Source organism: Haliaeetus leucocephalus, unplaced genomic scaffold (assembly GCF_000737465.1).
Source record: "Haliaeetus leucocephalus isolate CR32 unplaced genomic scaffold, Haliaeetus_leucocephalus-4.0 Scaffold183, whole genome shotgun sequence".
NCBI lineage: Eukaryota > Metazoa > Chordata > Aves > Accipitriformes > Accipitridae > Haliaeetus > Haliaeetus leucocephalus.
Window position 1 is genome coordinate 227,217 of NW_010972619.1, and position 27,302 is coordinate 254,518.

The 27,302-nt window shown below is 61.8% G+C and overlaps 1 protein-coding gene across 1 annotated transcript in view; it reads right to left on the reverse strand.

The window, feature by feature from the left end:
- Positions 1 to 1,317: 1,317 nt before the first annotated feature.
- Positions 1,318 to 27,302, reverse strand: part of ABCA2 (ATP-binding cassette, sub-family A (ABC1), member 2) — a 33,628-nt gene continuing 7,643 nt past the window's right edge. Inside the window, exons 2-50 of the mRNA XM_010564599.1 lie at positions 26,229 to 26,322; positions 25,277 to 25,279; positions 23,590 to 23,701; positions 22,979 to 23,145; positions 22,645 to 22,772; positions 22,285 to 22,389; positions 21,638 to 21,823; positions 21,306 to 21,524; positions 20,328 to 20,659; positions 19,866 to 20,025; positions 19,467 to 19,595; positions 19,006 to 19,173; positions 18,593 to 18,689; positions 18,027 to 18,200; positions 17,838 to 17,940; positions 17,076 to 17,190; positions 16,531 to 16,721; positions 16,142 to 16,292; positions 15,638 to 15,842; positions 14,899 to 15,063; positions 14,420 to 14,600; positions 13,914 to 14,126; positions 13,402 to 13,598; positions 13,134 to 13,316; positions 12,497 to 12,681; positions 12,275 to 12,395; positions 11,722 to 12,012; positions 10,395 to 10,601; positions 10,107 to 10,209; positions 9,372 to 9,700; positions 8,577 to 8,790; positions 8,296 to 8,401; positions 7,828 to 7,939; positions 7,350 to 7,410; positions 6,919 to 7,093; positions 6,718 to 6,833; positions 6,304 to 6,451; positions 5,943 to 6,066; positions 4,963 to 5,095; positions 4,669 to 4,786; positions 4,345 to 4,523; positions 3,884 to 4,025; positions 3,409 to 3,543; positions 3,071 to 3,174; positions 2,759 to 2,851; positions 2,364 to 2,466; positions 2,067 to 2,204; positions 1,615 to 1,821; positions 1,318 to 1,353 (exon numbers count right to left, since the gene is read on the reverse strand). Of these exons, the coding sequence (XP_010562901.1) occupies positions 1,318 to 1,353; positions 1,615 to 1,821; positions 2,067 to 2,204; positions 2,364 to 2,466; positions 2,759 to 2,851; positions 3,071 to 3,174; positions 3,409 to 3,543; positions 3,884 to 4,025; positions 4,345 to 4,523; positions 4,669 to 4,786; positions 4,963 to 5,095; positions 5,943 to 6,066; positions 6,304 to 6,451; positions 6,718 to 6,833; positions 6,919 to 7,093; positions 7,350 to 7,410; positions 7,828 to 7,939; positions 8,296 to 8,401; positions 8,577 to 8,790; positions 9,372 to 9,700; positions 10,107 to 10,209; positions 10,395 to 10,601; positions 11,722 to 12,012; positions 12,275 to 12,395; positions 12,497 to 12,681; positions 13,134 to 13,316; positions 13,402 to 13,598; positions 13,914 to 14,126; positions 14,420 to 14,600; positions 14,899 to 15,063; positions 15,638 to 15,842; positions 16,142 to 16,292; positions 16,531 to 16,721; positions 17,076 to 17,190; positions 17,838 to 17,940; positions 18,027 to 18,200; positions 18,593 to 18,689; positions 19,006 to 19,173; positions 19,467 to 19,595; positions 19,866 to 20,025; positions 20,328 to 20,659; positions 21,306 to 21,524; positions 21,638 to 21,823; positions 22,285 to 22,389; positions 22,645 to 22,772; positions 22,979 to 23,145; positions 23,590 to 23,701; positions 25,277 to 25,279; positions 26,229 to 26,322 (7,458 nt within the window). The remainder of the gene's footprint in view (positions 1,354 to 1,614; positions 1,822 to 2,066; positions 2,205 to 2,363; positions 2,467 to 2,758; positions 2,852 to 3,070; positions 3,175 to 3,408; positions 3,544 to 3,883; positions 4,026 to 4,344; positions 4,524 to 4,668; positions 4,787 to 4,962; positions 5,096 to 5,942; positions 6,067 to 6,303; positions 6,452 to 6,717; positions 6,834 to 6,918; positions 7,094 to 7,349; positions 7,411 to 7,827; positions 7,940 to 8,295; positions 8,402 to 8,576; positions 8,791 to 9,371; positions 9,701 to 10,106; positions 10,210 to 10,394; positions 10,602 to 11,721; positions 12,013 to 12,274; positions 12,396 to 12,496; positions 12,682 to 13,133; positions 13,317 to 13,401; positions 13,599 to 13,913; positions 14,127 to 14,419; positions 14,601 to 14,898; positions 15,064 to 15,637; positions 15,843 to 16,141; positions 16,293 to 16,530; positions 16,722 to 17,075; positions 17,191 to 17,837; positions 17,941 to 18,026; positions 18,201 to 18,592; positions 18,690 to 19,005; positions 19,174 to 19,466; positions 19,596 to 19,865; positions 20,026 to 20,327; positions 20,660 to 21,305; positions 21,525 to 21,637; positions 21,824 to 22,284; positions 22,390 to 22,644; positions 22,773 to 22,978; positions 23,146 to 23,589; positions 23,702 to 25,276; positions 25,280 to 26,228; positions 26,323 to 27,302) is intronic.

A 27,302-nucleotide genomic window follows, 5' to 3' on the forward strand; every position in this document is an offset into this window, starting at 1 on the left:
ACCCTCTGCAGAAAGGAGGGACACTGCTGGCCAAGGGGGTGCCCGCAGCCAGCCCTGGTGACACTGCCAGTTCTAGGTGATGATGCCAGCCCCACTGCCACAGTCCATCCTTCCCCTTTCCACCACCCCAGACACCACTGTCCGGTTGCACCAGCACCCAGCTGGGTTGTCTTGTCCTCGTACCTCAAAGCCACCCCACTCCCAGCTTCAAAAGGCATCCTGGGGCACAGCAACCCCTCTCCCAGTACCACCACTGACCCAACAATAAGAAACCAGTGCAGGTGGCTCCTGTACAGGGGCAGATGCTGAGTGATGAATGCCAGGGCAAGGGGGAAGAAGAGGGGGACACAGTGGAAAGGTGGCACAGCCGCAGCGATGCCCTGTGGTGGGGAAGTGAGGGCAGGCAGGAGGCAGGGTGAGGGGCTCTGGGAGGAGGAACGTGGTGGGGGCAGAGGGGAGAAACAGCTGGTGCCAGCATGTGAAATACCCTGTGAAATACCCCTCTGCCCCACCACGTGTCCCTCTCTGCAGGGGTGCCACTGCCCAGCCCCAGGGGCAGTGCCAAGTGCCCAGTGCACACGTCGCAAGGCTAGGCAGGGCCAGGGCAGCTGGACCCCTCAGCTGGCAGCAGTGTGGGCAGGGAGGACGCACCAGCAGGGCTGAGGTTCCCTGGCTCAGGCAGGCTGGAGGTTGCCGGTGACATCCTGTCGTGACAGAAATCAATCATGGGTGAAGCACCAGAGCTCCTGCCCCCATGGCGCCGGATCCTGAGCTTCCCACGCTGCCAAGGGCAAATGCTAAGCCAGGGGTGATGGAAACAAGGCGAAAGCAGATGCCCATCCTCCTGCCCTGCCAGAGCCAGGCTGGGGTGGTGCCAATGCCTGGATGGTGGTGGGGGTGGGAGTGTCCCTGTGGCCAGGGGTCCCCAGGGTGGGTGAAACATGGGTGTCCAACCGAAGGCACCGCTCACAGGCCTTGTCCCTGCCACAAAATGTGCAGGGCCAGCCGCACTGGCACCAAGCCGTGTCCTTCTCTTCACAGTCTCTGTCCGTTGGCACGCACTGGCTGGGTGAGCCAGCTGGGGACAGTTGTAGCCCCTGGCACCATGCAGTGACGCTGCCCTGAAGCTGAAAGGGACAAAGGCCACCTGGTGGGCGATGGCTTGTGAGGTCTGCCCAGGCCAGTGCCGCACCCGCTGTGTCCTCCCTGGCACACGCCTGCAGCCGCACCAGCTCCGCTTGATGGGCAAAGGGAGGGGAGAGGCCAAAAGGGTTCGGTGGCTTCACAGCCAGGGGATGTGGCTGCCCCTGGGGGGTCTCAGCACAGGGTGTCCGTGTTGAATGAGAGCTGAGCCTGTGGGCACAGAGACAGGCAGGGCTCAGGGGCTAGGCAGGGGCTGCCCGCTCTGCCCAGCTCACCCAGTGCTGCTGGGGCCAGGATCCGGCCTGGGCAGGGAGCAGCCACCCCTCCCAGAGAGCCCTCTCTGGTCCACCCCTGGTCCCACCGTGTCCCCTTCTCTGGACGAGACCTAGTGCCACAGAACCCAGTCCCAGTGCCCTGTGGCAAGGACACAGCTGGGACCAGGGACACCCAGATCTGGGGACAAACTCTCACCCTCTCCTCCTCAAAGCTGATGAGGCCTTCGTCATCAGTCTCCAGGTCCTCCTGCTCCTCCACCACGAGAGCCCGCAGCTCTGTAGGGGCAGCCCTGGGGCGCAGCAGGCTCAGCACACGCTCCAGGGGTGACTGCAAGGCGCAGCTGGGGCTCGTCTCCTGCTGCTCCAGGTTGTCACTTTGCTTCTTGGCAAAATTCACAAACACCTGGAGGGGAAGGGGCAGGAGGCTGTGAGGGCCTGTGGGCCTGCACCTCCACCCCCTGGTCACCTCTCACCTGCCATCTGTGCTGCTGGAGATGGGCCCCAGTGCATCCCACTGGGCTGTGGCTGCCACTGTGCCCCCCACCTAGCTCTACCTCCCATCCCAAAGGTGGCTTCTGCCAGGCACTTTGGCACAGCCACCCTCCCTGGGGACAAGCATCCAGCCACCCATGCTGTCCCCAGTCTCACATTGTCCAGCGTGGTTTGGCTGACAGAGTAGTCTTCAATGCCCAGGACGTCCACCACCTGCTCCATCTTGCTGAAGACCTGCGCCAGCGAGATCTGGTCCGACTTCAGCTGGTACTGGGCCTTGGTGTGGTGCCGCTCCTGCAGGGGACACAGAGGTGACACCCAAGCCCTCACTCCCAGGCATTCACCTGTCACCCTGCGGGGGGTCCTGCAGAGGTGTCCCTTGGGGAATGAAGGCTGCTTGCACCCCGAGGCGGGGGGTAGCAGGGGACAGCACTGCCACTGCAGGGAGCTCACCTTGAGGACGGCCTCGGGGAAGTTGCGGTTGAAGAACCTCACCACCTCCTTGACGTTGAGGCTCGACTTGGTGCGCACCGTGATCATGTAGCCATCTCCGAACCTGTGCGGGGACAAGGGACCCTGTGAGGACATGGCCCCCACCTGTATCTCTGCGAGGAAGGACTGACCCCATGGAAGAGGACGATGCTCTCCAGCAGCCACTGCACCCACCAGGACAGTGACGGTGCCAGGATGGTCAAGCGAGCCCAAACCCTGCCCACCCTCCAAAGCAGCACCCACACAAAGGGCTGAGATGTTGCCGCAGGTGCCTCACCATCACCCTGCCATGGGGGCCCAGCCCCCTCCCACCCCACAGCACACACAGGGTGCTGGACCCACCAACGGGCTCTTACCGGTTCTTCAGGTGCTGGATGCTGCCGAGACACTTGAGCCGCCCGTTCACCATGATGGCCAGTCGGGTACACAGTGCCTCGCACTCCTCCATGCTGGGAAAACAGGGCAGGCTTCAGCAGGGTGCCATGGGGGGACAGTGCCAGGGGCTGTGGCTGGGGCAGGCAGGGAGCCAGGCTACCCAGGCCATCACCCAGGTGCTGTGGCCCCACCACCAGGGATGGGAGAAGGCAACAGAGGGTGTCCAGGGTTCCCTCTGCTCCCCATACCCCTGCCAGACACCATCCCCTGGCATCCAAAGAGCCCCTCCAGACCTGTGGGATGTGAGGACCACAGAGCGACCCGTTTTGATGACATCCAGGATGAGGTTCCAGAGGAAGCGCCGTGCCTTGGGGTCCATCCCTGTGGTGGGCTCATCCTGTGGGATGGACAGCACCCTCAGACATGCCAGCCCCTGGGGGAACCCTGCCACCCCTTCCTGTCCTGAGCCCAGCTCAGGACACCATCCCACACCCCAGGACACTCATGGCGGAGCCCAGGACAGGCAGCTCACACCCAGGGTCATTTCTCCACCCTAGCCTAGCGCCAGCCCCAGGGACATGGTGGGTGGGAGGAGGACCCCATGGGCAGGGTGCTGAAGCCCAGGCCGCACCAGGAAGATGAAGGCTGGGTATCCGATCAGTGCGATGGCTGTGGACAGCTTCCTCTTGTTGCCTCCGCTGTAGGTACTGGCAGGCTTGTCAGCATACTTGGTCAGCTCCAGCTTCTTCAGTGCCCACTTGACCACCTGCAAGGCATGGGGAGCTGTGGTCATCCTGCCAAGGCCACAGGGCTGGCAGTGGGCAAGCAGTTGGGCTCCGCAGCATTGGCCAGCTGCCAAGGGGACCACAAGCAATGCTGCGAGTCAGGGGAGCCCTGTGGCAGCCCCTGGCACGGCCATGAGCCATTGGTGGGGCCTGCGAGCGCATGTGCCTGGCCCCAGCACCCCATGCAGGCATAGCACCAGGGCAGCACTGCCATGAGGGTAGTAGCACTGGCTTGGGTGCCCGCTGGTGCCTGGCGAGATGTCATCCCCATAGCACAGCACCAGCCCATGGGCGCTAGCAATTACACACCCAGAGCCCTACCCGATCCTCGTCCTTCCAGGGGATGCCACGCAGGCGGGTGTAGAGTTCCAGGTGCTCCTGGGCTGTCAGCTCATCAAAGAGTGCATCAAACTGGGGGCAGTAGCCCAAACTCTGCTGGACCTGCAGGAGCTCCTTCAGGATGCTGCAGGAGAGGATGGAGGGGCCGTGGGGAGAAGGAATCCCTTTTCAGGAGCACCCTGTCGCTCGCTCCCCTTTCACACGCCTTTATACTGGAGCATCTTCTATCAGGTAACCCACAACAGGCAGCCTTGGCCGAGAGCCAGTGTCACTTGCCACCCCCCAGATGATGGTCAGCCCAGCAGGACACAGGGCTGCAGAGTCCCATGGACCCACATGGGCACACTCACACTGCTTCATCCTGAGAGACCCCCAAGCAGACCCCATCCCGACCCCAGGACGGTGGGCAGTCCCCACCTCCCACCCAACCTGTGCCCCCTGACCTGTGTCCGTTAACAAAGGCCTCTCCACCCGTGGTGCTCTCGTCCCCTGTCAGCATCTTGAAGGTGGTCGTCTTGCCTGCACCATTGACGCCCAGCAGCCCAAAGCACTCCCCGGGTCGCACGCCCACACACAGCCGGTCTACAGCCAGGATGCGCCCGATCTTGCGGGACTTATACACCTGGTGAGGCACAGGATGGGGGCTCAGCCTGCCAGAAGGCAACCTGGACCCCCAGCCCCAGCCCACATCCCTCAGATGGGATGGCTCCGAGGTGTCTCCTTGCAGCCCCGGTGCATCCCCCACCGCTGTCACCCTGCTGCTGTACCTTGGTGAGGTTTTCAATCTTCAGCATGTCGTTGTCAGCGTCACCGCGCAGTACACGGTGCCGCTCATTGGCCACATCGATGTCATCCTCGATGGGTTTGGTGGAGACGGGCAGCCGCCTGCAAGAAAGTGCACAGAACAGGGTGGGAATACAGGTACGGGAGCCACCTGCCCGCATCCCTGTTGGGGATGGGCAGCTCCCCAGCTCACCCCCACCAGAGGGACAGCCTTGAGCTAAGGGGTCCTGACAGCAAAGCCATGCCTAGCCTGCCCCCCACTCCCCCACCACACTCACTGGGGCTTCCGGAAGAAGTTGTACTGGCACATGATGGTGATGAAGAAGCCAACAAAGCCTTCGATTGTCATGGCAACAAGCCCCCGTGTCACGATGTCCCATTCAAAGGGTGATTTCATTTTATCGAACTGCCCTGAGTGAGAGGAAGAGGAGAAAGTGGCTGGGGACACCTTCCCGTGGGGACAACCTGGTCATACATCTTGAGCTAGCCTGTGACAATGACAGTGTCTTGCTCCCATGTCCCCTCCCCTGCCAGTCTGTTAGTGCTGGTGGCACCAGGGCTGGTCACAACAAGGCTTTCCGTTCACAGCATGTGTGCCGTTGAAATCGTCTTGCAACTTTTCAACCTCAGTAGGATGAATCAACCCAACTGAGAGTGTGTATTGGATGGATTTGTCAGATCCTGCCCTAAAATTGCCCCTCATGATGCCAGCAGCACCTGGGTTATATATGGAAGCTGCCTGAGAAGCAGAGAGCAGCAAGAGGTTTTTCTGAGGCCAAGGTTAAGCTGTGAGCAGCAAAAGGCTCATTTTGGCTGGGCAGCGCAGCCCTGCAAGCAAGAGACCACGTCTGGAAGGAAGGAGCCCTTGCAGTGCCCATCCCTCACATCACAGCACGGCCCCACCGTGGCTCCACCACGGCCCACCACAGCTCCACTGTGTCTGCACCACAGGCAGTGTGCAACAGCAGCAGAAACACACAACCTTGCCAGGGCTCACAACCTCCTCTCCCCATGGGGCTGCTATTCAGGATGGCCCAAGGAACCATTTTCAGCACCACCAGCACCATGCCACGGCTGACCCTCAACTGTGTCCCTTCCTGCACCCCAGTCTAGTTCACGTCCCCTAGCTTTTTGCTCCAGGTTGCGCTGGGGCTTGGGAAGCTTCACAGGGCAGGCAGAGGGGATGTGCCAGCACCATAGAGTCCCCCCAAGCCCCACGTGCCCTGGAGCAAGGGAGGGAGGGAATGAGAGGCCATACCGATCTTGGCATAGTATTCGTTGATGTACTCATTGTAGGCCATCTCCATCAAGCCGTGGCCCAGGTTGTAGTTAGGGAATACAAGAAAGCAGCTCTTCAGGTAGCTGTTCACCACCTTCAGATCCTGTGGGGATAGGCAGAGAGGACATGACCATCAGAAACACCCCTGAGGACCACAAGTGCATGGTAGGATCAGGATCCCCACCAAGATACAGCCTGGTCAGGTCTCACAGCTGACCCTGCTGGGAGCAGGAGTTTGGAGCAGAGACCTCCTGAGGTCTCTCCCAGACTGAGCTGTCCCACAACCTGATGGCAGCTTCTCCTTTCCTGGTGGCCCCAGGCAGAGCTGTGAATCTCATACCTTGTCATGCTCAAAGAGCTGCAGCAGGAACGTGGCAACAGTAGCTGTGATGCCAATGAAGAGGTTGATGACAATGAGGAACACGTAGGCGGAGCTGGGCACCTCAAACCAGAAGGAGGCAGGGTACATGATGGGGGTGATGGACCATCTGGGAAGGTGAGCAGCAAGAGCACACATCAGCATGGCAGGAGGACTGGGCAGCACCAACTGTCAAGCCTTAGGATCACCCATGTTCCAGCCCCATCCTCCCTGGGCTCTCCCACCCCAGCCTTCACAGCCCACCAGCTATGGGAGCTGCAGAACATCAACCAGATGGGCAGCCCGGAGGCCAGATCCTGCCTGCATAGCCACGGTGCAGATAGGGCATTGGAGGGACCTGTCAGTGCATCATGACCACCCCTCTGAGCAACGTACCCATAGAGCAGGAAGAGGGAGAGGACAGCGGGGAAGTTGGTGGGAGACGTGTATGCCGGGAGGTCAAACACAAACAGGATGATGATGCAGCACGTGGCCGGCACCAGGTAGTTCAGCTGGAGAAGACAGAAATTTGTGTGACTGCCCATCCACCCACCTGGCCCGGGGAACTCAGCTGGTGGGGCCATGCACCCTGCTCACCATGTCCCACACGTAGTTGGCCAACCAGTAGATGACAGGGTCGCAGCCGCTCACAAACTGCAGGTGTTTGGCCTTGGTGGCCTTTTCAGCCACCAGGAACACCACGAAGCTCGCTGGCACGAAGGACATGGCCACGATAATGAAGATGGCAATCACCACGTCTGTGCCTTGCAGGCTGCATGGGGAGCAAGGAGGAGAGCAGGGACCCCGTCACCCTCAGCTGCCTGGGGAAGGGCCACCCACGCTAGCGTGGGACAGTCATTGTGCACAGGGCAGGTCACAGCACAGGGACCCCCACATCACCACCACCTGGTGCCCCCCCCCCCAGCATGCGGGGCAGAAGCCTCAGCATTCCCCTACAAACTGCGGTGGGGAGCTCCCTCCCTTCCACAGGACAGCCATCCTCCCTCAAACCCACTCCCCAGACCTACAGGTAATCCAGGGACAGGCTGGCGCTTGTCTTGTTCATGGGGTGGTTGGTGACCGTGATGCCTGTAGGAAGGCCCAAGAAGAAACATGGGAGTGTGAAAGTTGGCTCAGGACAGAAAATCTTGCCCCCAGCCTGTCTGGTCCTGGCTCTGAGCGAGAGGACAGGTTTCTTCCCTGCAGCTCGGCAGGAGCTGAGCTGCCTGAAGCAACCAAGCACCTCGAGGCCAAGCCCTCCCTCACCAGCTGGCAGAGAGCATCCTCAGACACACTGCAAGTCCAGGTGCCAGGAGGCAGCACCTCAGGAGGTTCTGCCCCAGCCCACGCTCTGCCTAGGTCAGACAAGGTGAGTGACCCCCCTGCCTCAACTAGGCACTAGCCTGCTTGCTCCAAGGGGGGACATTGCACTTTAGAGCCTGGTTGGACCACACCCTAAAGCTGTTCCTGATGTGCTTCTGCCCTTAAAAGCCTCTAGGTCCTCACCATAGGCAGCAGGGTTGCCTTTGCTCTTGGGCAAGTTGGCTCGCAGAATGGCGTTGTTGAGAGCGTTGAGGTAGGTGGGCATGCTGTGGTAGCCCTTGTTGTTGTAGAAGACCTGGAAGAGCAGAGAAGAGTGGTGGGAGGTGGCAAGAGAGCTGGGCCCATAGCAGATGTACTGGAAGGGAGGGATGGGATGGGACAGCCACAGGGCAGGCTTCCTGCGCTCACAGCTGTGGAGAGAGCAGGCCACTGCTGACCATGCTGGGCCAGACCTGCTGGGGTGGGAAGCTGCAAAGCGCCCCATGGGGCAAGAGCCTCACCAGATTCCTCAGTGGAGAGCACTGCTGCAGAGCAGCTGGCAAGGGGTCCCTGCCGTGCAGGCAGTGCCGCCTACCCGCTTCTCCCCACCTGTGCCATGGCTGCCACTGCCCACCCATCTCCCAGCTGCCATGGGGTGCAGTGCAGTCCCACCTGGGCCGTTCTCCGGACAGCGATCTTGCGCACCATGGCAGGAGCCCTGGCCCCGAAGGAGGCCGGAATGGATTTCTGGACGTTGCCAAAGGTGAGTGCCCCATACCTGTGGGACAAGGCACCGCCAAAAGCTGTGACCACTGTCCCCCCGCTCCGGGAGCGGGGCCACGCTCAAGTATGCTCCTGGCTCCCATCAGCACCCTGGGCAGCTGTCCCCAAGTCCCAAGTCCTCCACCCCTGCTCCACGGCACAGGGACAACCCTCCCAGCCTTCCCTCTTGCCTGTGCAGCCGGAAGCGGTCCGAGGTGTAGAGCAGATACTCGGAGACATTGCGCCCTGTGATGTCTGCCAGGATGTCCCCCGTCACCACCTTCATCTGTGGAGGGTGGCCCCCCACACCGCTGGGGCAGGAGAAGCCGGTCCCCTGCATGGAGCACGTGCACTTGATGGGCTCGTGGATGATGTGGGGCAGGGCAGGGGCCGAGGTCACGGTCTCTGAGGAGCAGAGAGGGCAGCTTACAGCCAGGCTCCTGTCTGCCCAGGCTGCCTGGGACAATGTGGGGGCAGTGGGGGGCTCAGTTAAGGAGTCCTGGCTGGGCAGGGAGGGAGCACTCTGCCCCACTGGTGTCAGCTCCCACTGGGCCAGAGCCTGGTCTGTGAGAGGGCTTTTGTGTCCTGGTGACCAAGAGGGACCAAGAGATGGACGTGGGGAAAAACTCTGGGGGACAGAAATGGTTCCAAAAGAGGGCATGAAGTGTGGCTAGAGAAAGCAATGGCTGGGGACCAAGCAGCCAGCCCAGTGAGGGTGACACAAGGCTGGCCACAGGGCTCTCAATGGTGTCACTGCCCCAGGGAGCTCCACCAGCACTGCCAGGGCTGAATGGGGAGCAGTGCTCCTGGGCCAGCAGCGGCCCTGAGCCAGAAGTTCAGCCCAGCAGTGCTCTGCTGTGGCCGGGCCAAACTGATAGGCACTTCCAGGGGTCCCTGGAGCTGCTTCTGCAGGGGACATACGTCATCTCCCTGCTGGAGATGAATCCCAGGCCTGGACAGACTCAGGCACCAAGCACAGGCGATACCTTTGACGGCAGAGGAGAAGGTCGTGGAGTTCCAGGCACGGGGCAGATCCTCATCCACCGAGACAGGGTAGTCAGAGGGGGCCGGGGATGGAGGCGGTGGCACAAAGTTGGAGAGCGGCAGGCCCTGGGTGAAGGAGTCAATGCACATGGCATCAAAGTACTTGGCTGCCAGCATCTTGGACTCGTTGCTGTTGAGGTTGAGGGTCTGCATGGGCTGGTCCAGCGTGTTGTTGAAGGCCGTCTTGAGCACGCAGGTGGCCCCCACACCAGAGGGCAGGTGGAAGGTGTTCACCAGCTGCTGGGGGCTGGCATCAGGAGACAGCCTGATGCTGCAGGGAGAGGAGCGGGTGAGGAGGGGCAAGGAGCAGGAGGCATGAGTCTCATCACCTTGGCCATCTTCTGCTGGGACTTCCCCAAGGCCTTGGCACACATCATGACTAAATGGGCATGGGCACCGCAGTGGCACACACAGCCCAGGCCTGGCATGACCCAAGCTGCTGATCACAGCCAGCATTGGGGCTGGCACCTCTCCCAGAGACACCCTGGGGAGGATGGAGGCTGCTTTCTGCAAGGGGACATGCCACTGGCCAGGCTCTGCTCCAAGCCTGAGCCAGCCCTGGTGCCAGCCCTGCTGTGGGCTGCCTTCCCTGCTGCCTCCCACCACAGTCCCAGGGATGGAGACAGGGATGGGGATGGGGCATGGGACACTGGTCATCAGCGAGCAGTGGCTCTCACCGGTACTCACGCCGCTCCTCATTGGCGTAAGGAATGAAGTTGCCCTTGGGCTGGGTGTAGTTGTGGTACTGCGATGGCGAGAGGATGAGGGGTGGCAGGTCACCTGTGGGGACAATGACAGGAACCCACTTGCACCTGCAGCACTGCTGCACACAGGCAGACTGGTCAAGCACCTACGAGCCTTGTCCTCCCCCCCCCCCCCAAGCTAGTGTCCCCACCAGCCACACTGGGGTAGGCAGATGAGGCCACCAGCAGCCGCCAGCATGCAGGTGGGTAGCTTGCAGGCACCTATTTCGGGCACAGAGAGTGCCACTGTCATGGCCACGCAGACGAAGAAGGCAGGCAGGAGGATCTGCGAGAAGAGGGCCTTGGTGTTGCGCTTGGCACAGTGGAAGCGTTTGACGATCAGCCCATGGAACTGGCGCAGCTTCAGCCATGAGCCCTCCAGCTTGAAGCTCCCCTGCCCGGCCAGGTCATGGTCCTCCGCCTCCACCTCTGCCTCTTGCTCTGTGAGGGGAGAAGGATGTCAGCCCCCTGGCACGGCCTCTCCCACACCCACCTTGGCCTCCAGGGAGCTGAGCTAGGCACTGAGCCAGGCACTGAGCCAGGCACAGCCACCCCAAGGGACAGGGCAGCACACAACCCTGATGGCCACCAAGCCACAGCAGCACCGCAGCAGGAAGCGAGGCAGCTGGCTAGAGGGTTCCTCTTGGCCCAAAATGCGAAATTTAGACAACAGTTTTAAAAAACCAACCCAAATTGGTGCTTTTTGGCAGCACCCCTCCATTTTCCCATCAGCTCTCCCAGCTGGCGAGGGGTCAGTGCAGTCAGGAACAGAGGATGGGATATGGGTGGGGGGACCCAGCAGGCATGGGGCTGGGGCTCAGGGAGCTCTGCAACTCTCTGCTCTGCCTCCCACAACCCAAGTCATCACACTCAAGAGCAGCCCCGGCCGGGGAGGCAGGGTGGCGCATCCCTGAATTAATCACCAGAGGTGCTGAGATAACCCAGAAAAGTATTTGTGAATAAAAGAGCAGCCTCCGGACACCTGCCTGCATCCACCATCCTTCGGCAATCCCAGCATCCGGGTACAGAGAGCCCCGAGCCCAACTCAGGGTATGGAGGGCAAAGCCACCAGCCAGAAGATAACTCTGTGCCCAAGGGCCAAGAGGAGACAACCCGACTGGGCGCCAGCGCGAGGAGTGAGCGCGTTAGTGGGGTGAGTCTGCAAGGTGGCACCCGTGGGATCCGAGGGAGGCAAAGCGCAGAGCTAACACCAGCTGCGCCCACTGGCTCCGTGTCTCAGCACAGGACCCTCCCACATACTCTCTACCAGTTTGGGGGTGCAAACTGGTGGAAGCACCCATTCCCAGCCCTCCCAACCCAGGCTGCGGTTCTCTGGGTGCAGGATCGGCGGATGCATCAGACTCCCTGTGGGGTCTTGCCCCAGCATGGTCTCACCCCCCACCCCTGGCACACCCACATGCCCCAGCAGGGCCAGCTCTGCTCTGCCCAGGTGCAGGGATGGGCGCCGCCACTGCCCTGGCCACCCTCTGTGTCCCAGCCGAGCGCCTCCCCCGGCCCCTGCTGCTGGTCAGGCACCGGTGGCACAAACCTTGCAGACTGATGTTATCGGGGTCCTGCCGGTTATCGAACAGGGGCGCATAATCCCCAAAGAATTCGGAATAAGCCCCACCTTCATCACCCCGCACGGAGCCCACCGAGGAGGCCGACTGCAGGGATGCCTGCGATTGCGCCAGCTTGGAGCAGGTCACCAGGTTGCTGAGCTCCACCTCGGGCTTCTCTGGCACAGTGGCTTCAGCAAGGGGCTCCCCGTTGGCCTCGGGTTTCAGGCCCAGCTCGGGGGCAGGTGGCCGCAGAGCATCCTTCTTGGACTCCTTCATGTCTGGGGAGACAGGGGGTTCCACTGGCTCTACCATCCTTCACCATGGTGTGGCACAGAGCAGGGACAGATCTGCTCTGCAAACCCAGAGAGCAGAAGCTGGCTGCCCTTGGCCAGGATGGGCTCCACTGGAGACCACACCTCCCTTTGGGAAAGGAGACTCCTGTGGCCATGTGCAAGGACAGAGGAGCCACCAAGCCCCACACAAAGGCACACAGCCCCTCACCAGCCCAAGCAGCACCATGTGCCCCCCCAGTGCCCATACCCACGTCGCTGTTCTCCAGAGATTGGTCCTCCTCAGACACCTTCAGGAAGACCTCCTCCAGCGTGGTGTCCATCAGCCCAAAACTGGTGAGGTCCAGTTCCTCCAGGCTCTGCTCCAAGTGCTGCAGAGGCAAAGTGCTGCGTGAGGAGGGCAGGAGGTGCCTGCAGTGCCACGGCCCCCCATAACCACCTGCCTGCCCACCTCGCCAGCCCCTGCGGGTACCTGGAAGAGCCTCTCAAAGCAACCCTTCTTGACAGCCTCGCTGGGCAGGATGTAGGAGAGCTCAGTGTTGGTATCTGAGATGAGGAGGCAGGAGGCCACGTATTTCTTGATGAACTGGGAGACGCGAGGCTCAGAGCAGGGGCTGATGGAGGAGTGGGCAGGGGGGCTGTGCGGCTGGCCTGGCTCTGTGGCAGAGGGGCAGCACTGGTCAGTCACTTCGCACCTGGCTTCCCACCAGGGCCCACCATGTCCACTCTATGCCCCAGTGCCGCAGGGGCTCCTCCAGCCTCCACTGTGGGGTGCTGGTGGCTTCCTGGCTGCCCTGCCTGGCCTGGGGACGATGCTCTGCACCACGGCCCATGCTGGACGTCTCCGTGGGCAGCCCACGGGTCAGACAGAACCAGCGCCTGGAGAAAAATGTCACCACGCAGGGTCTAACCCGGGACCCAGGCGGGAGAAATCAAGGCTGAGCGATGCCACCTCCTACAGCCCTGCCCCGTCCCCCTCCACCCTCCACGTGGCCTAAGGAGACTCAGGGTGGGAGCACTTGGGTGTTGACCTCTCATTTCTTTCCTGGACTGAAGAAGGGCTGGTCCCATCTACTCCTCTAAACACAGGGTCCCACTGCCCCCCAGACCTGTGCCATTCCTGGTGTCCGACTGCTTTTTCACCACTGTAAGCTTGTAGCCGTCACCGTAGGTGCTCTTGAGGAAGAGTGGGGAGCCACAGCACTTGAGCTTGCCATGGGAGATGATGGCAATGCGGTCACCCAGCAAGTCAGCCTCATCCATGTGGTGCGTGGAGAGCAGGATGGTCCTCCCTGATGGTGGCACAGAGCCTCAGTGGAGGGGCCAGGGCCACTGCAGCCAGAGGAGCAACACTGGGCTCTGCCCACCTCTGCTCACCTGGCTTGTACTTGAGGATGAGGTCCCAGATGGCCCTGCGTGCGTATGGGTCCACACCAGCTGTGGGCTCATCCAAGATCACGGCCCGTGATCCACCCACAAAGGCGATGGCCACTGACAGCTTCCTCTTCATGCCCCCCGAGAGAGTCTGCACCAGGGAGTGGCGTTTGTTGGAGAGCTCCAGGTCCTCAATCATCCTGGGGACATGGGAGAAGCGCCAGGGATGCCGGGGCGGGGCCGTACTGGCGCCCAGTGCCTGTGGGGGAGCACATGACGCCTCTTCCCCCCACCTATGGCCCTCGGCCACTGGGAGAGCCCAGCTGCAGCCAGGCTACAGAAGCATCTTCTTCTGGCTTCCACAGCCTGATACCCCAAGCTTTGGAAAACACTTGGTGGAGCTGCTCCAGGGGACATCTCTGCTACCAGATCACCCACCACAACTCAGCCAGCAGGAAGGGGACCCACTCATGCAAAAGGCACAGATGGGGCAAAAGGAACTGGAGGGTGCCTACTTGTCCATCTCCTTGCGGATCTCCTCCTCTGCCATGCTCTTGAGCTGTGAGTAGAACCAGAGGTGCTCCTCCACTGTCAGCCTGTCAAAGAGCACGTTGTGCTGGGGACACATGCCCAGGTTCTTCCGGATCTCATCCATCTCTGTCCGGATATCGTGGCCGTAGATGGTAGCAGAGCCCGAAGTTGGAGGGAACAAGCCAGTGAGGATGGACCTGGATGGATGGAGAAAGGCAACAAGATGAGGGACCTTGTATGCCTCCATCTGGTCCCAAATCCAACCACCACCTCCAGGAGCATCTGCTGGGCCCCAGGCAGAGCAACGTCAGTGCAGGGCCATGCGCCTGCTGCCTGTCCCCGTTTTGTGCCACCCCCAGATCCACACTGCTGCCCTTTGGGCATGGCACCAGCTGCCACAGGGCCCTGCAAGGCCATCACACAGCACCTTCCCCACCCATTGCAGCTGGCTAGAAGGACATGGCCCATGTCCGCCCTGATGGGCACTCACATGGTGGTGGTTTTGCCCGCGCCGTTGTGCCCCAGGAAGGACACCACCTGGTTCTCATAGAGGTTGAGGCTCAGCTTGTTCAGTGCCAGCTTCTTGTCCGTCTTGTAGACCTTGGTGAGCTTGTCAATGCAGACAACCAAGGGGAGGTGGGTTGGCTCCTCCTCAATGCCCCGTGTCTCCTCTGCCATGAGAGAAGGATGGTGAGGAGCCGGGAGGTGGCAGGAAGGCCGGGCTTGCAGGGGGGCTCCCCAAGGGATGAACCTCCCCGCCTCCATCCCATAGTAGCTGTGTTGGCCCATGGCCCCTTTCCCTCTGCTTCTCACCAGCTTCTCCCCTCCCGCTCCCAGACCAGCAGCAGCACCTGGCCCAGGATCCTGCCCCAACAAGGGCACAGGGGTCACACAGGGGTCCATGCAGGACCCTGCAGCAGAGCCAGGGCCATCCCCGGACCACCTCCCACTGCCTCTGCCTGCCCTTACCCAGCCTCCGGCTCTCCATGGCACAGGCCTGATCCTCCTCCATGATGCTGAGGCGGGTGGTGCGGGACCAGGGCCAGGTCCACTCCCAGGTCTCCACTCGCCCATTGCCCAGCCAGTAGGACTTCTGGAAGGGGAAGTACCAGGGCCGCGGCAAGCCGAACATGCCTGCAAGCACAACCCCTATGGAGTGAGGGCCAACCCTGCACCCATGTCCGTACAGAAGCTGACCAAGGACTGGGGCAGAGCTCAGCATGGGTATGGGACTTGGAAGTTTCCCCAGCTCAGGGACATCACTGCAGGGTGGGGACTGCAAGCACCCCAGCCAACTGGGCTCAGGGCAACGCTGCTGGGCTGTGCAAGGAAGCAAAGTCCTTTGGGCTTTGAGTTGGGCCTGGCTCACACTTCAGTTTTACCAGGAAAGCAAAGGAAGCATGCAAGACCCCTCCCCAAGCGGGCAATACAGGGGAATAGTGCTCCAGCCACCGACACCTTGCTTTGCTACAGTTGGCCAGTGAACTGAGACACACAACTAAAGATCTCCAAGGAACCTGCTGGTGTCACCAGTGGGTCAGGGCATGTGGGCACATGTCCCCAACAAGGCACACACAGGGGACCCTGAAGGCACACTGTGCCAAATCCCACCATGTCGGGGCTGAGCACTGCCAAGAACCAGCAGGACCACAGTGAGAAGGCTCCCTTAAGAGCAGAGGTGCCCTCATGCCCCACCGCCCACACGTACCCGGGTGCACAGCTTCAATATACCACGTGAGCACCCCGTACACCACGGCATCTACGATCAGCATCATCATGGACAGCAGGAGATTGAAGTCGTCTCCTTCTACAGGTGACTGGCTGAAGGTGTGCCACTGGATGCCCACGCCGGCCACCTCGTACAGCGCAAAGTACTTGGAGCCCAGCCCAAAGGCTGTGGTGGACATGAGGGACTGCAGAGACATGGAGGGAAGGCAAGGGGACGTCAGCAGGAACCACAGGCCAGCTCTGGAAGAACAGGTTGGGGCAAATTGCTACTCAGTGCTACCCCACCCAGCCCCGTGGAGATGGTCCCTGCCCTGGGAGGTCCCAAACCTTCTGGAGATCCCTCCAAAGCCCCATGGGGAGTTGGTTCATACAGGCAGAGGTTTACCCAGGGCTTGGTGACAGCTTGGTGGCCTGTGTACTGGGCATGGGGTGCCTGGAGCAAACCTGGGGCCAAGCACCTCCCCAGCAGCTGTAGCCAACTCACCGCTATGCACTTTTCAAAGGCTGTGATCTTGTCATGTGCCACCTCCTCCCTGATGGCCACGTACATGTAGGGCACGTAACTGAGGAAATAGATGATGCCACCGCAGGCGGAGGCCAGCTTGGCCTTGGAGTAGAGCACCGACACCAGGAAGCTGCAGGGAGGATCGCATCACCTCAGATCCCACCCCACCAGGGCTTTCCCCACACCATCTGATTTTGGTGGTGTTGAGGTGATAAATTGGCCTCTCAAATCAGCTAGCTGGGGGGACCTGTGCCCCTCCACTGGCCCTTGGCCTGGCCCACACAGCTCCCAGCACCCTCGCCCCATGGCACAAGGACCCCGGCACTACCTGTGCCCCCTCACCCCATGGAGTGGACCAGGCAGCTCACCAGAACATGATGGTAGCCACTGCATAGATGGCGAGAAAGAGCCAGATGATGAGGACATCACTGTGCATCAGGACCTTGCCGTACTTCAGGATGGCGGTGAGCGCCGTGACAGAGATGGAGAGCTGGACGAAGCCAGTGATGAACCAAGCCACCCAATGCACCGCATTGTTCAAGCCCATCATCTTCATCACCTGCGAGGACAACACTGCTCTGCGGGGCTGTCCCCTGCCCTGTGCATCCCTGCTGCCTCACTCACTGGGGCTGGGAGAGCAACGGGCAGCACCGAGGGGTCCCTGGGGGCTGCTGGGAGTGGGCAGGCCACAGCACCCTGTGCCAGGGTGCCAACAGGCTCAGCTCCCTCCAGTGCTGGGCAGCTCTTGTTCCAGGGACACTCAGAAGGACTGGCTCAGCCCAGGGATGTGGCATCTGTGCCTGCGCCAGCTCACGCAACCCAGAGGCATGGGGAAAGTGCCCATGGATGCAGCACAGGACTCAGAGCTCAGAGGTGTCAGCTCCTCCTCAGGGATCTCTCCCACCATCCCCACCTCTTTCAGGCGATGCTCCTTCTCTGTCACAATGTGCTGGATCATCATGGCCACCGAGTAGACCCAGGAGATCACCATGCACAGGGGCATCATGTGCTCAATGACGAAGAGGAAGCTGGTGGTATAGAGGAAGAGAGGAGAGAGCTGGATGGTGGCACCACCACAGAGACCCAGGGAGACCCTGAGGCACAGGGAAGCGGAAGGGCTCTCCTACCACCCAGGGACAACCAGCCCTCTGGTCTGGCAGCTGCCTAGTGCCCTGAAAGAACTTCTCCAATGAGCCCATAGGACAGTCTGGTGTCCTGGCATGCAGGCAGGCAGCAGCCGTGGGCTCAGCCCAGTGCCCTTGCCTACCTGGTGTGGAAGGGGCCCTATCCACCCTCCTGCCCTGGAGGGCTGGTGGCTCTGGGACTTCTCTAGGTGCTTCCTCCAGACCACTGCATTCAATAACCACTGACAGACCCACGTGGCATCCATTCACCACAGTCCTCTTGTTCTCCCCAAGTCTTTCAGCCTCCAAGACACCCTGCAGCCATGAGTTTCTCACTTCAGCTGCAAACTGGGCACAAAATCCTTCCCCTGCTTGCCTAGCCTGCTGGTCCAAGGAACAGAGCTCAACAGGTTGCTCATCACTCCCAATGTCACCAACCTCTCTCAGGCCCCCAGACTTGTCCCCTTTTCCCAGCTGAAGTGTCCTAGCCTGCAAAGAGGAAGAGGGAAGGTCCTGCCCCTGCCCACCCTGACCATGCAGGTGTTACTCACTCATCCCGGGTATAACATGGGTACGGGAACATCTGCACATAGTTGCCAGGCTCCACCACATCGTGGCCAACAAACGTGTTGATGAGGGCGCGCTCCATCATGTCTGGGGAGGAGGAGAAGCCAGGCTGAGCGGGAAGTGCAGGCAGGGGCTGGGTATATGGGCAGCTGTGGCAGGGAGCTGGCACTCACCCTGGATCCAGACGAAGCCGTAGAGGAAGTAGAAGCGGCCGCCAGTGTTGGGGCCAGGCCGCCAGTACGCCCGCCGGATCTCATTGGTCTTCTCCGTGAAGCTGGAGTTCTGCCTGATCTTGTACATGACATGCGGGGGCAGCGAGCCATCCCTGTTGGTCTGGAAGATGACGCCTGCAGGCAGCAGGAGAGGCACCATGGGAGATGGCCACACCAGCTGTCCTGCAGCAACGGGCAGGGACATGGAGGGGTTCAGTGCATCCCAGCTAAGGGCACCACAAGGGCTGCCATGGATGAGGAGGGTGGGCATGGCCCTGGCATGGGATGCAAGGGCACATGGACTGCAGGCAGTGGCAGCGGGAAAGCCAGGACAGTGGCAGGGGGGTGGCCAGGGGGAGAGGCCAGGGGCAGAGGACAGGTACTGTGAGATGGTCGGTCCACTCATCCACCCAATGCATGCACCAAGGGAGCCGCGTCCCAAAGCCAGTGGTCCCAGCCTGGGGCACAGCTGGAGAAGGACATGGCTTCAGGGACCCCTGTGAAGGGGCTGGTTCCTAGGGACATACTGGCAAAGACTGTGACGTTGTCCTGGTAGGCCTGGTTCAGCGTGTAGTTGACGATGCTCTCCTCATCTGGGAAGCCTTTGAAGATGTCCACGCTGACCTGGTAGGAGGGGAAGGCTGGTGAGACCCCACTGGCCCTGACAGGTCTGGTAAGCAGACCCTGCTCACAGTGCAACAACTACCACCCACAGCCACCCCGCGAGCCCCCGAACCCAACAGTGGATGGGCAACTCCACCATTGACATCTACCCCAAAGCTTCTGACACTGCAGAAGCCACTGTCTCCTCCAAGGCTCCTGTCCCATGGCTTTAAGGAGGTCTGAGTGGACCTGACCCCTCTTCAGCCCTACAGAGCCCAGCTGTGGGTAGTGGGTGCCACTCCAGCACCCATGTTCCTATGGGCAAGCACAACCTCACCTTGGCCATGAAGTGGACCCAGCCACAGGCGGCATTGTCGATGGTGTCCAGCTGCTGGAGCAGGACGCTGGCATTGGGCAGGGAGAAGTTGCCATTGAGAAAGTTGTGGAGAACATCACTATCAGAGACATTCAGGATCTCTGGGTGCTTGTGAAGGTCGGCAGCGAACTGGGACAGGAAGGGAGACACAGGAGGGAGAAGTTGGGGTACCCCCTGCCTCTCAGCCCCCTCTCCTCCCCATGGACACAGACAGGACCCAACGTTCCTCCTGGGGATAGGGGGACAGCATCCACCCTGCACAGGGAACCAGCCTGGTCGTCACAAGAGCAGGGTGGGCACCAAGGAGCACCTGAGAGCTTCACATGAAGAAGCTATGAGGTGCCTGGGGGCAGGACACCCCCTTCTCCCACCCCTGGGGCAGTAAAGCCCAGGCAGGCTCAGTCCCCACCACACTATCCTACCTGCTGCAGCCAGCGGATGCGTCTCTGCAGCCTGCCCTCCTCCAGGTAGGCACGGATCTCGGGGGAGATGTTCAGCCACGCCTTGGCGTAGTGGGTGACGTTGCCCACGAAGGCAAAGGTCTCATTGGCCTGGCGGGGAGGAAGGTCACACAGCAGGCAGAGGCAGAGGCCCCCCTGCTCTCCAGGACAGCTAGCGGCCATGGAGGCATCTGCCCACTTGCCAGCAAGCATTGCTACCCCAACAAGGGCCAGGGCAGCAGCCTGCTTCTGGCAGCACTGGCTGGCAGCTGGCCCTTCCTCCCCATTCAGCCTTGGCCCTGCTCCTCTGGGCAAGGAGGTCCCTGCGGAGCAGGGCTGGTGGGAGAGAAGGAACAGGGGTTCTGGCCTCTGCACCCTCACCTTCAGGATGACACTGTCCACTTCGGTGCCCACTGGTGCATACAGAATTTTGGGATTGCTGGTCATCAGATGCACAAGGAGGCCCAGGTTTCGCTGCTCCTTGCTGGTGAAGCCCAGTGAGCTCATGTTGCCCTGCTTCAGCGCCTCGGGCTCGATTGTCCTGCAAAAGGAGCTCAGGCTGCCAACTCCACTCCAGCCTCAGCACCCCTCACTGCAGGCAGTCCCCGCTCCTACCCATGAGGGGGTTTCACACCAACTTCCATGCCAGCACGGTGCTGCCCAGCACAGGGAGCTTTCCCCAACCATGGCACAAGGATGCAGTACAGCATCCATCTCCCACGTGCTCATCAAGTGGTGATCGGGGCCCTTGATGGCTGGCAGAGGCAGGATGGGCTCTCCCACACCCCTGTCCTGATCAGAGAGCACCTGGATCTGGCCCTCTTTATCCCCTCGGGCTCCTACCGGTTGTTGCCACAGAGGATGGGCTGCAGCCCAGCCCAGAGCTGCACAAATGCCGAGAACTGCCCCTGGGGGTTGTCACCACCAGCTGGGCCCCCGCCGGCGCCCTCCTCTTCCACCGTGGCATTGCTGGCTGTGGCATTGGCACCGGCCCAGCCAGTGCTGTTGGCAGTGGGTGTCGGGGCCTTGCTGGCGCAGGCTCCCCTGGGCAGCAGCTTGGCCAGTGCCGAGAGGATGTCCACATCGCGGAGAACCTTCTCCATCTCCACCAGCTCCTCCAGGAAGGCGCGGAGGCGGTGCTGGGCAGCTGTGCTGTTCACCTCGTCCAGCTTCAGCTGTGAGGATGAGTGGGCAAGGGGTTACTGATGGCTGGGACAACAGGGCCCTGCTTACCAGCGGGAGGGGACCAAGGGGGACCCCAAGCAGTGGCATGTCCACTTTCTTGATTAAAAGGTTGGAGCTGTGCCCAGCTGGGGCCCAAGACTCATTGCGACGCATCCGTGGCTATCAGGCAGCAGGAGTGCAGGCAAATGCTGGCAGGGTCTTGTTGGGGGACACAAGATGTCCCTCAGGCAGGAAGAGTGGTCCTCCGTGACCACAAGGGACACATCAGACTCGGGTGGGACAAGAAACAGGATCTCAGAGCCAGCCTTGAGGAGCTGTGCCACCAGGGACATTGCAGTCCTGGGGAGAGAAGCCTGTGGGGGGACACTTGGCAGATGCTGAGGACAGCCAGCCCCAGCCAATGGGCAGCATCCGAGCAGATGCCAGGAGGGGGAATCATCCGGGGTCCCACCATGGGGCTGAGCAGGGGGTGCCCATGTGGGGTAAAGAGGTGATCAGGAGGGGCCAGGCCATGTAATGGAGCCCCCTGTCCCCACACATGCGCTGGTGAGTAGGGAAACCCTGCCCAGGACCTGTCCCTGCCCCACAGCCCACCCCACGGCCAATGGGAGGCACGTCCTGCAGCCCCACTCTCACCCTGCCAATGATCTTGGGGGTGTCCAGCTGGTCCCGGAGCTCAGCAGCCAGCTGGGCGAAGCGCTCCCGGCGGGCAGCCCGGCTGCCATTGCAGGCCAGTGCCCGGTATGCCTGCAGCAGCGGCTGCTGCCCAGGGGCCACACGCAGGAGGTGGCGCAGCGCCCCTGGGCTCTGCTCGCACGTCAGCTGCTCCAGCACTGGCCCGGTGAAGAGGACACTCTACGGGACAGGGAGCCATAAGGGCACAGCCCCGGTCGCAGGAGCACTGCGATGGTGCCCAACCTGGCACAGCAGCTGCCCGTGTGCCCTGGCTCGCCCCGCGAGGCACTCACCTCCATCTCGGTAACAAAGGCCTGGGAGCTGTCAGAGGTGGTGGGTGCCGGGGCAGCGCTGGCAAGGCCCAGGGCCTGGGAGAGCAGGTGGAGCAGCACCGGCCGGCGTGGGCCTGCCGCGGGGTCCCGCAGTGCCCTGTGGACCAGCCCTTCCCGCAGGCTCCTCCAGCTGCTGGGGAGGCTCTTCTGCAAGAGGACCAATGGGGGTGGCTGGTGGTGTGGGGGCTCCCTGGGGTCCCTCTCTGTGTGTCCCCAAGCACATGTGAATGGCCCCACAGCACCCACGTCCATGTTCTCCATGGGGAGGGGAAGAAAAGGTGACATGCAGATGGGGGGAACATGGGTCCCCTGCACCCCAGCCACAGGAGAGAACAGTCTCTCCACAGCCACTGTCCAGGTGGTGCCATCACCTATTGCAATCGGAAAGTGAGGCACAGGCATTGGTGTGCCTCAAAGCACTGGGGGAACTGGTGGCAGCACCGGGACGGGACCCAGCCCTCCCTGCTGCAGCTCTGGCCACCTGACAGCATCCCATCACATTCCCTCCACCGGGATGGACACCCCCAGATCGCCCTGTGGTGGGACATGGAGGGCACATGGAGGATGAGCTCTGCCCCACCGTGTCCCCTGCATGTGGCACCACTCACCTCCAGCTGCGTCATCTTCTCACCGGGATCAAACCCATCCCACAGATCTCGCTCATGGGTCTCATCAGGTACCAAAGGAAAGGAACCGAAAAACAGGCGGTACACCTGCACCAGGGATGGAAGCAGGGCTGCTGAGCATGCCAGGAGCAGAGGCACCAGTTTGCCCAGCAATGCTCCAACATGGGGTGGCAGGGCAGGATGAGTCCTGGCCAGCTGCCCACTGACTCCCACTCTGTGGGTCTGGTGGTCAGAGCTGTCTGGGTCGGGGCGTGTGCCCATGTGCTGGGGCAGTGCATACCCCTGCAAAGCCTGGCCCTGCAGTGCTGTACAGCCACCCACGTCCCACAGGTCATCACCCACCTCCCGCAGGTCAACACTGGAGCCCAGGAGCAGCTCAGCTGTGCTGTTGGGGAGGGACAGGTTCTGCGTCAGGAAGCGGTGCAGCTCGCCCTGGTCCTTGGCTGCCCATGCCAGCGTGAAGCCGGGTCCTGGCAAGGAGCAAGGCAGGGGGGTCAGAGAAGCCCGCCAGCATCAGGGACACGGTGTGGCCCCACAGCTGGCCCTGCCTGGCATGTAGCAATGTGGGACAGCGGCAGGGCACTGCCACACGCTGTCACAATACTGGGTGCCTGGCAGGTGGGCATCTCCATCCCTGCCTGCACAGGCAGCGGGGGTCAGGCAGGACACAGCCTACCTGCTCGGTTGCTGAACTGGGTCTCCATGGACCTGGGCTCACTGCTGCTGAGTGCCTCCAGTCGCCGGCGCAGCGACTCCAGCTCCTCCTCCAGCCCCGGGTGCTGCGGGTCGAAGAGGCTGCTCTGTTCCACCACTTCGCTGAGGTGCTCCAGGAGCTGTGTCACCCTGCGAGAGCCCAGCACCACCGTGGCTTCAGGGACAGGGACAGAGGGATGGGGACACCTTCTGTAGAGCTCTTGGTGGGACAAACCCCTCGGGTGCACAGGGCAGCAGTGCTGCCTGCCATGGGGCACCGCAGCCCCAGGAGCTGCCCTCGCCTGCACACTGAATCCACCATGCCAGTGGTGCAGAAGAGAGCCCCAAAGCCTCAAGGTGTCCCTGGGGGCCACCGCCATCCTCCTCCCAGCACCAGGCACATGGGAGCCCACGGGGGAATGGACTGAGATGTCCCCTGCACCCCAGGGACACAGCGCTCTGCACCCAAGCACTTTGGGGGACACAGGCTTGTGCCTTGTCCCCAGTAGCGCAGTACCAGAGTGGGAAGGAGCAGGATGCATGCAGAAGCGTGCAGGGCAGGAGGAGGGAGTGCGTGGCGAGGGCACGACTCACGTGGAGTTGGAGTACTGCAGGAAGCCGAACTCATCGCGCTGGCCGTCGGGGCACAGGGACTGCATGACGGGCAGGATCCCAGCTGAGGTGAGCGGGGCCGCCGTGTAGAAAGCTGGAGCCAGCGAGAGAGCGCAGAAGAGGCCGGGGAAGGTGCGGGCAGGGAGGGAGGAGAGGCAGGGGAGGCAGGAGGGAGGCAGGGGGCCACCGGAGAGACAGACACTCAGTTCAGAGAAGCACGCGCTGGGCCCTGCGAGCCCCGCAGGAGGTTGGCGGCCAAAGGCAGAAGTCTGCAGCTATCCCACCATGGCTGTCCCCAGCTGGTGGCCCCTTGGGGCTGTGGGCAGCTCCTGCCACCCTGGCTCCTGCCCTCTTGCCCCTGCCCGCTCCCCCCTGGGTGATGGGTCCCTCCTGCCCCGGGATGATGCCGATTTTTGCCACTTGCCCCCAGGATGGCTGCCAACCTCCCCCGGCCTCTCGGCCCCTCTTGTTAGTAACCTCAGAGGCACCGCTGGATCTCCAGAGGAAGAAGAGGAGGAAGAATACAACAGGGCAAATAGAGTTGTCACCTGAAGCTCCCCAAGCCCCCAGCCTCCCCTCTGCCTGGCTGCCCCGAAGTGTGGCTGCTGGAGGTGGGTGGAAATGGAGACACGGTGCAGGGGAAATGGAAGAAATGAGGAGCAGCAAGGGGACGGCAAACCTTCCCTCCTCCACCGGCACTGAGCCATCATCCCTGCCAGGGTCTTTCCACGTCCTTCTCAGGGGCAGGGCAAGCCCGGAAGGGCCCTGCCCAAAGGGGACCAGAGGTTGTCACTGGGCAATATCAGGCAGGGACCCTGCTCTCACTACCCCAGCCGGTGACCCCATGGTTAGAGGCGGGTCAGTGCTGTTAGCACAGCCGCAATGGGCAGGGGCTGGTGAAGATAGGCTTCTGGCAGGGACAAAGGACAGGCTGGGGCAGGAATGGGCATAGCATCGGACAGGCTAGCAGCCTGATGGAGTAGCGGGACAGATGGCAGTGGCCACACCAGGCTTTGGTGACAAAGCCAGCGCATGGGTGGCATCTTGCTGGCCTCTAGGCTCCTAGTAGTGCCATGTCCCAGCTCGTCTCAGTTCCAAGGGGCCAGGACAGTGACCTAACGCAGGGGTGGGAGCCATCTCCAGCGCCTTGGGGACCAGCCAGGGCAAGACAGGCAAGACTGGGTGACCACAGGCCACCACATGGCTGCCAGCACCCAGCAGGGCCTACCCCAGGAGGGAGCTGAGAAGAATCACAGAATCATTTAGGTTGGGAAAGACCTTTAAGATCGAGTCCAACCGTTAAGAAGGAGTAGGACAAGCCTCCACCTGGCCTTGAGAGCCCTCTGCAGCCCAGGGGACTGGGGACATTGCCACTGGCAGCCCCAGCACCTGGGAAACCCAGCACTGCTAACCCCATGGGGACACCACCAACTCAGTGGGGACACCACCAGGGGCTGGTCCTGGCTGGGCAGCCCCCACGGAGGAGCAGGCAGGGGCCATGGTGTGCTGCCTAAGCTCATCTTCACCAGCCGCAGAGGAAGACAATGGGGTTACAGAGGTGTGGATTAGGCCAGAGTGAGCTGATCCAAACTGGGCTCTTTCTCCCCAAAATATGTAGCTGGCACAGGCAGGGGAAGGGGGGAGGCGCCCACCCGCCCCACCAACTTACAGACTGGCGCATGCAGTAGAGGCATGGAGGGCAGGCGGGCAGGGGAGATGGTGGGAAAGAAAAAGAAAACGTGAGCAAACAGAAAGAAAAACCAAACTGAAAAACCACACAACACAGAGCACACGTCAGCGCCAGGGCAGGAACCAGGGCAGTGTCCACCACTGCCCACAGCCAGACCCGTGCTCCCAGCTGGGCTCTCCCTCACCGACACGTGCTGAAACACAGGCTTAGACCATCATTACGCCAGGTCACCACTGGCGCCAGCTCCCAGCATCTGCCCCTGGCCCCACTGCACCACCCACGCAAGGGCACCCGCTCGGGCAGGCATCCCACAATCACCTCGATGCCACATGGAGCCTTGGCAAGCCAACAGCTCTACTCCACTGCTTCTCCCAGCAGCACAGCCCGTGGGCACAGGCACACATAGCTCCAGCTGCACATCTCCAGGATCCCCCAGCTCCAGTCCCATCAATTTGTCATCTTGCCAGGGCCCCAGAGTCTCCCCACAGACAGGCACGGGGCTCCACATGGTGCATTTTCCCCCCCAGCATCACAAGGAGATGGGGAGCCCTTCCCAGTGCCGCCTTGGCTGCTCCTTGAGCACTCTGGGGAGACTGTGGCTGTCCCAGGACCATGGAGCTCCATCTCCCCTTTCCCCCCACAGAATGTCCCTGTTGATGGCAGCCACAGGCTGGTTGGTGCTGCCACCCCCAGGGGAGTCCCCCCGCTTCTGGGACTGACTCTGGCTCTCTGCCCCCCCCGTGTCTGCCCCACCAGCCCCAGGCTGCAGCCCCTGCCCAGCACTATGTCCCCCAAAAGGCCCCTCTGGGTCACTGCCAGCTGCCGCAGCCCCCCCACCCCCAGACTGTCCCCAGGGAGCTGGAGCAGCTCTGCAGAGCCTCGGGGTGGTCCCAAGTGCAGATGCCCCAGACACCACCCTACTGGCACCCACCTTCCTTCACAGGGATGGTTGGCTTCTTCTGCCGCAGCCCCAGGAGGATGAAGAAGAGCACCAGGGGGATGAAGATCTCAAAGGCCAGCACCCACTGGGGATGACACAAAGCAAAGGGATCGTGATGCCTGGGGACAGGACCCAGCTACCAAGGAGGAGTGTGGGCAGGATGGGGGTCCCTGGGGCACCAGTGCAGTGAAGCACCATGCCCATGCCTTTCAGGTGGCTGGTGGCACCATCACAGCTCAGCCAGAGGCAAACAGGTCCCTGGGCACCCAAGGATCTCCTGCTTGCCCCTGCGTGCACGTTGCCTGTTCCATCCTGCCCAGGGGCACCTCAGGACAGGAGAAGGTACCACAGAGGGGATGGATCCCTACTCCAGCAATGCAGACAGGGTGCTGGGGCTCAAGACCAGCCCCAAAGGGCCACCGCAGCTAGGGCTGCCCAGGGGAAATGACCCCAAGTCCTTAAGGCTGGCAAAGAGCTGCAGGCTTCCATCCTGGCAGTGCCCTCACAGTCTGTAGCTGCCCAGCATGATGTCCCCCTGCCATCTGTGCCACCACTGGGTCCCACCCACGGGGCTATACAGGGGGCAGACCCCGACACCACTGGGGCAAGGTTCAGTTCAGCCAGGCCCTCGCACTAGCTCCAGGTGCAACTAGGGGACAGCATGGGGGGTCCTGGCACCCCCTCTGTGCCCTCCCAGAAGGCTACGGCTGCACGGGGTTTCCACTGGTGGCATATGGCAAATCACAGCAAATCCCCCGGAATCCCCGACCCCAATTGTGCAGGCAGCCCAGCCTGGGCTCCATGCCCAGAGGCCCTGGGGATGGGCATCAGGGCCTTCAGCCACCAACAGGAGCAGACACCCAGCATGCCCGGCATGCTGCCAGTGCAGCCGCTGCCTGTTTGCACCAGGCGTGCCCAGGCCATGTCACAGCCCCATTGTCCCTGCTGCCGAGTGGAGGGGAACTACTGTAGGTGGGGACACTGAGGCACAGGGTGAGGTGAGCCAACCTCAGTTCGCTTCAGGGCCAGATCAGACCCTGGGACCTGCTGACACCATGGGCAGGG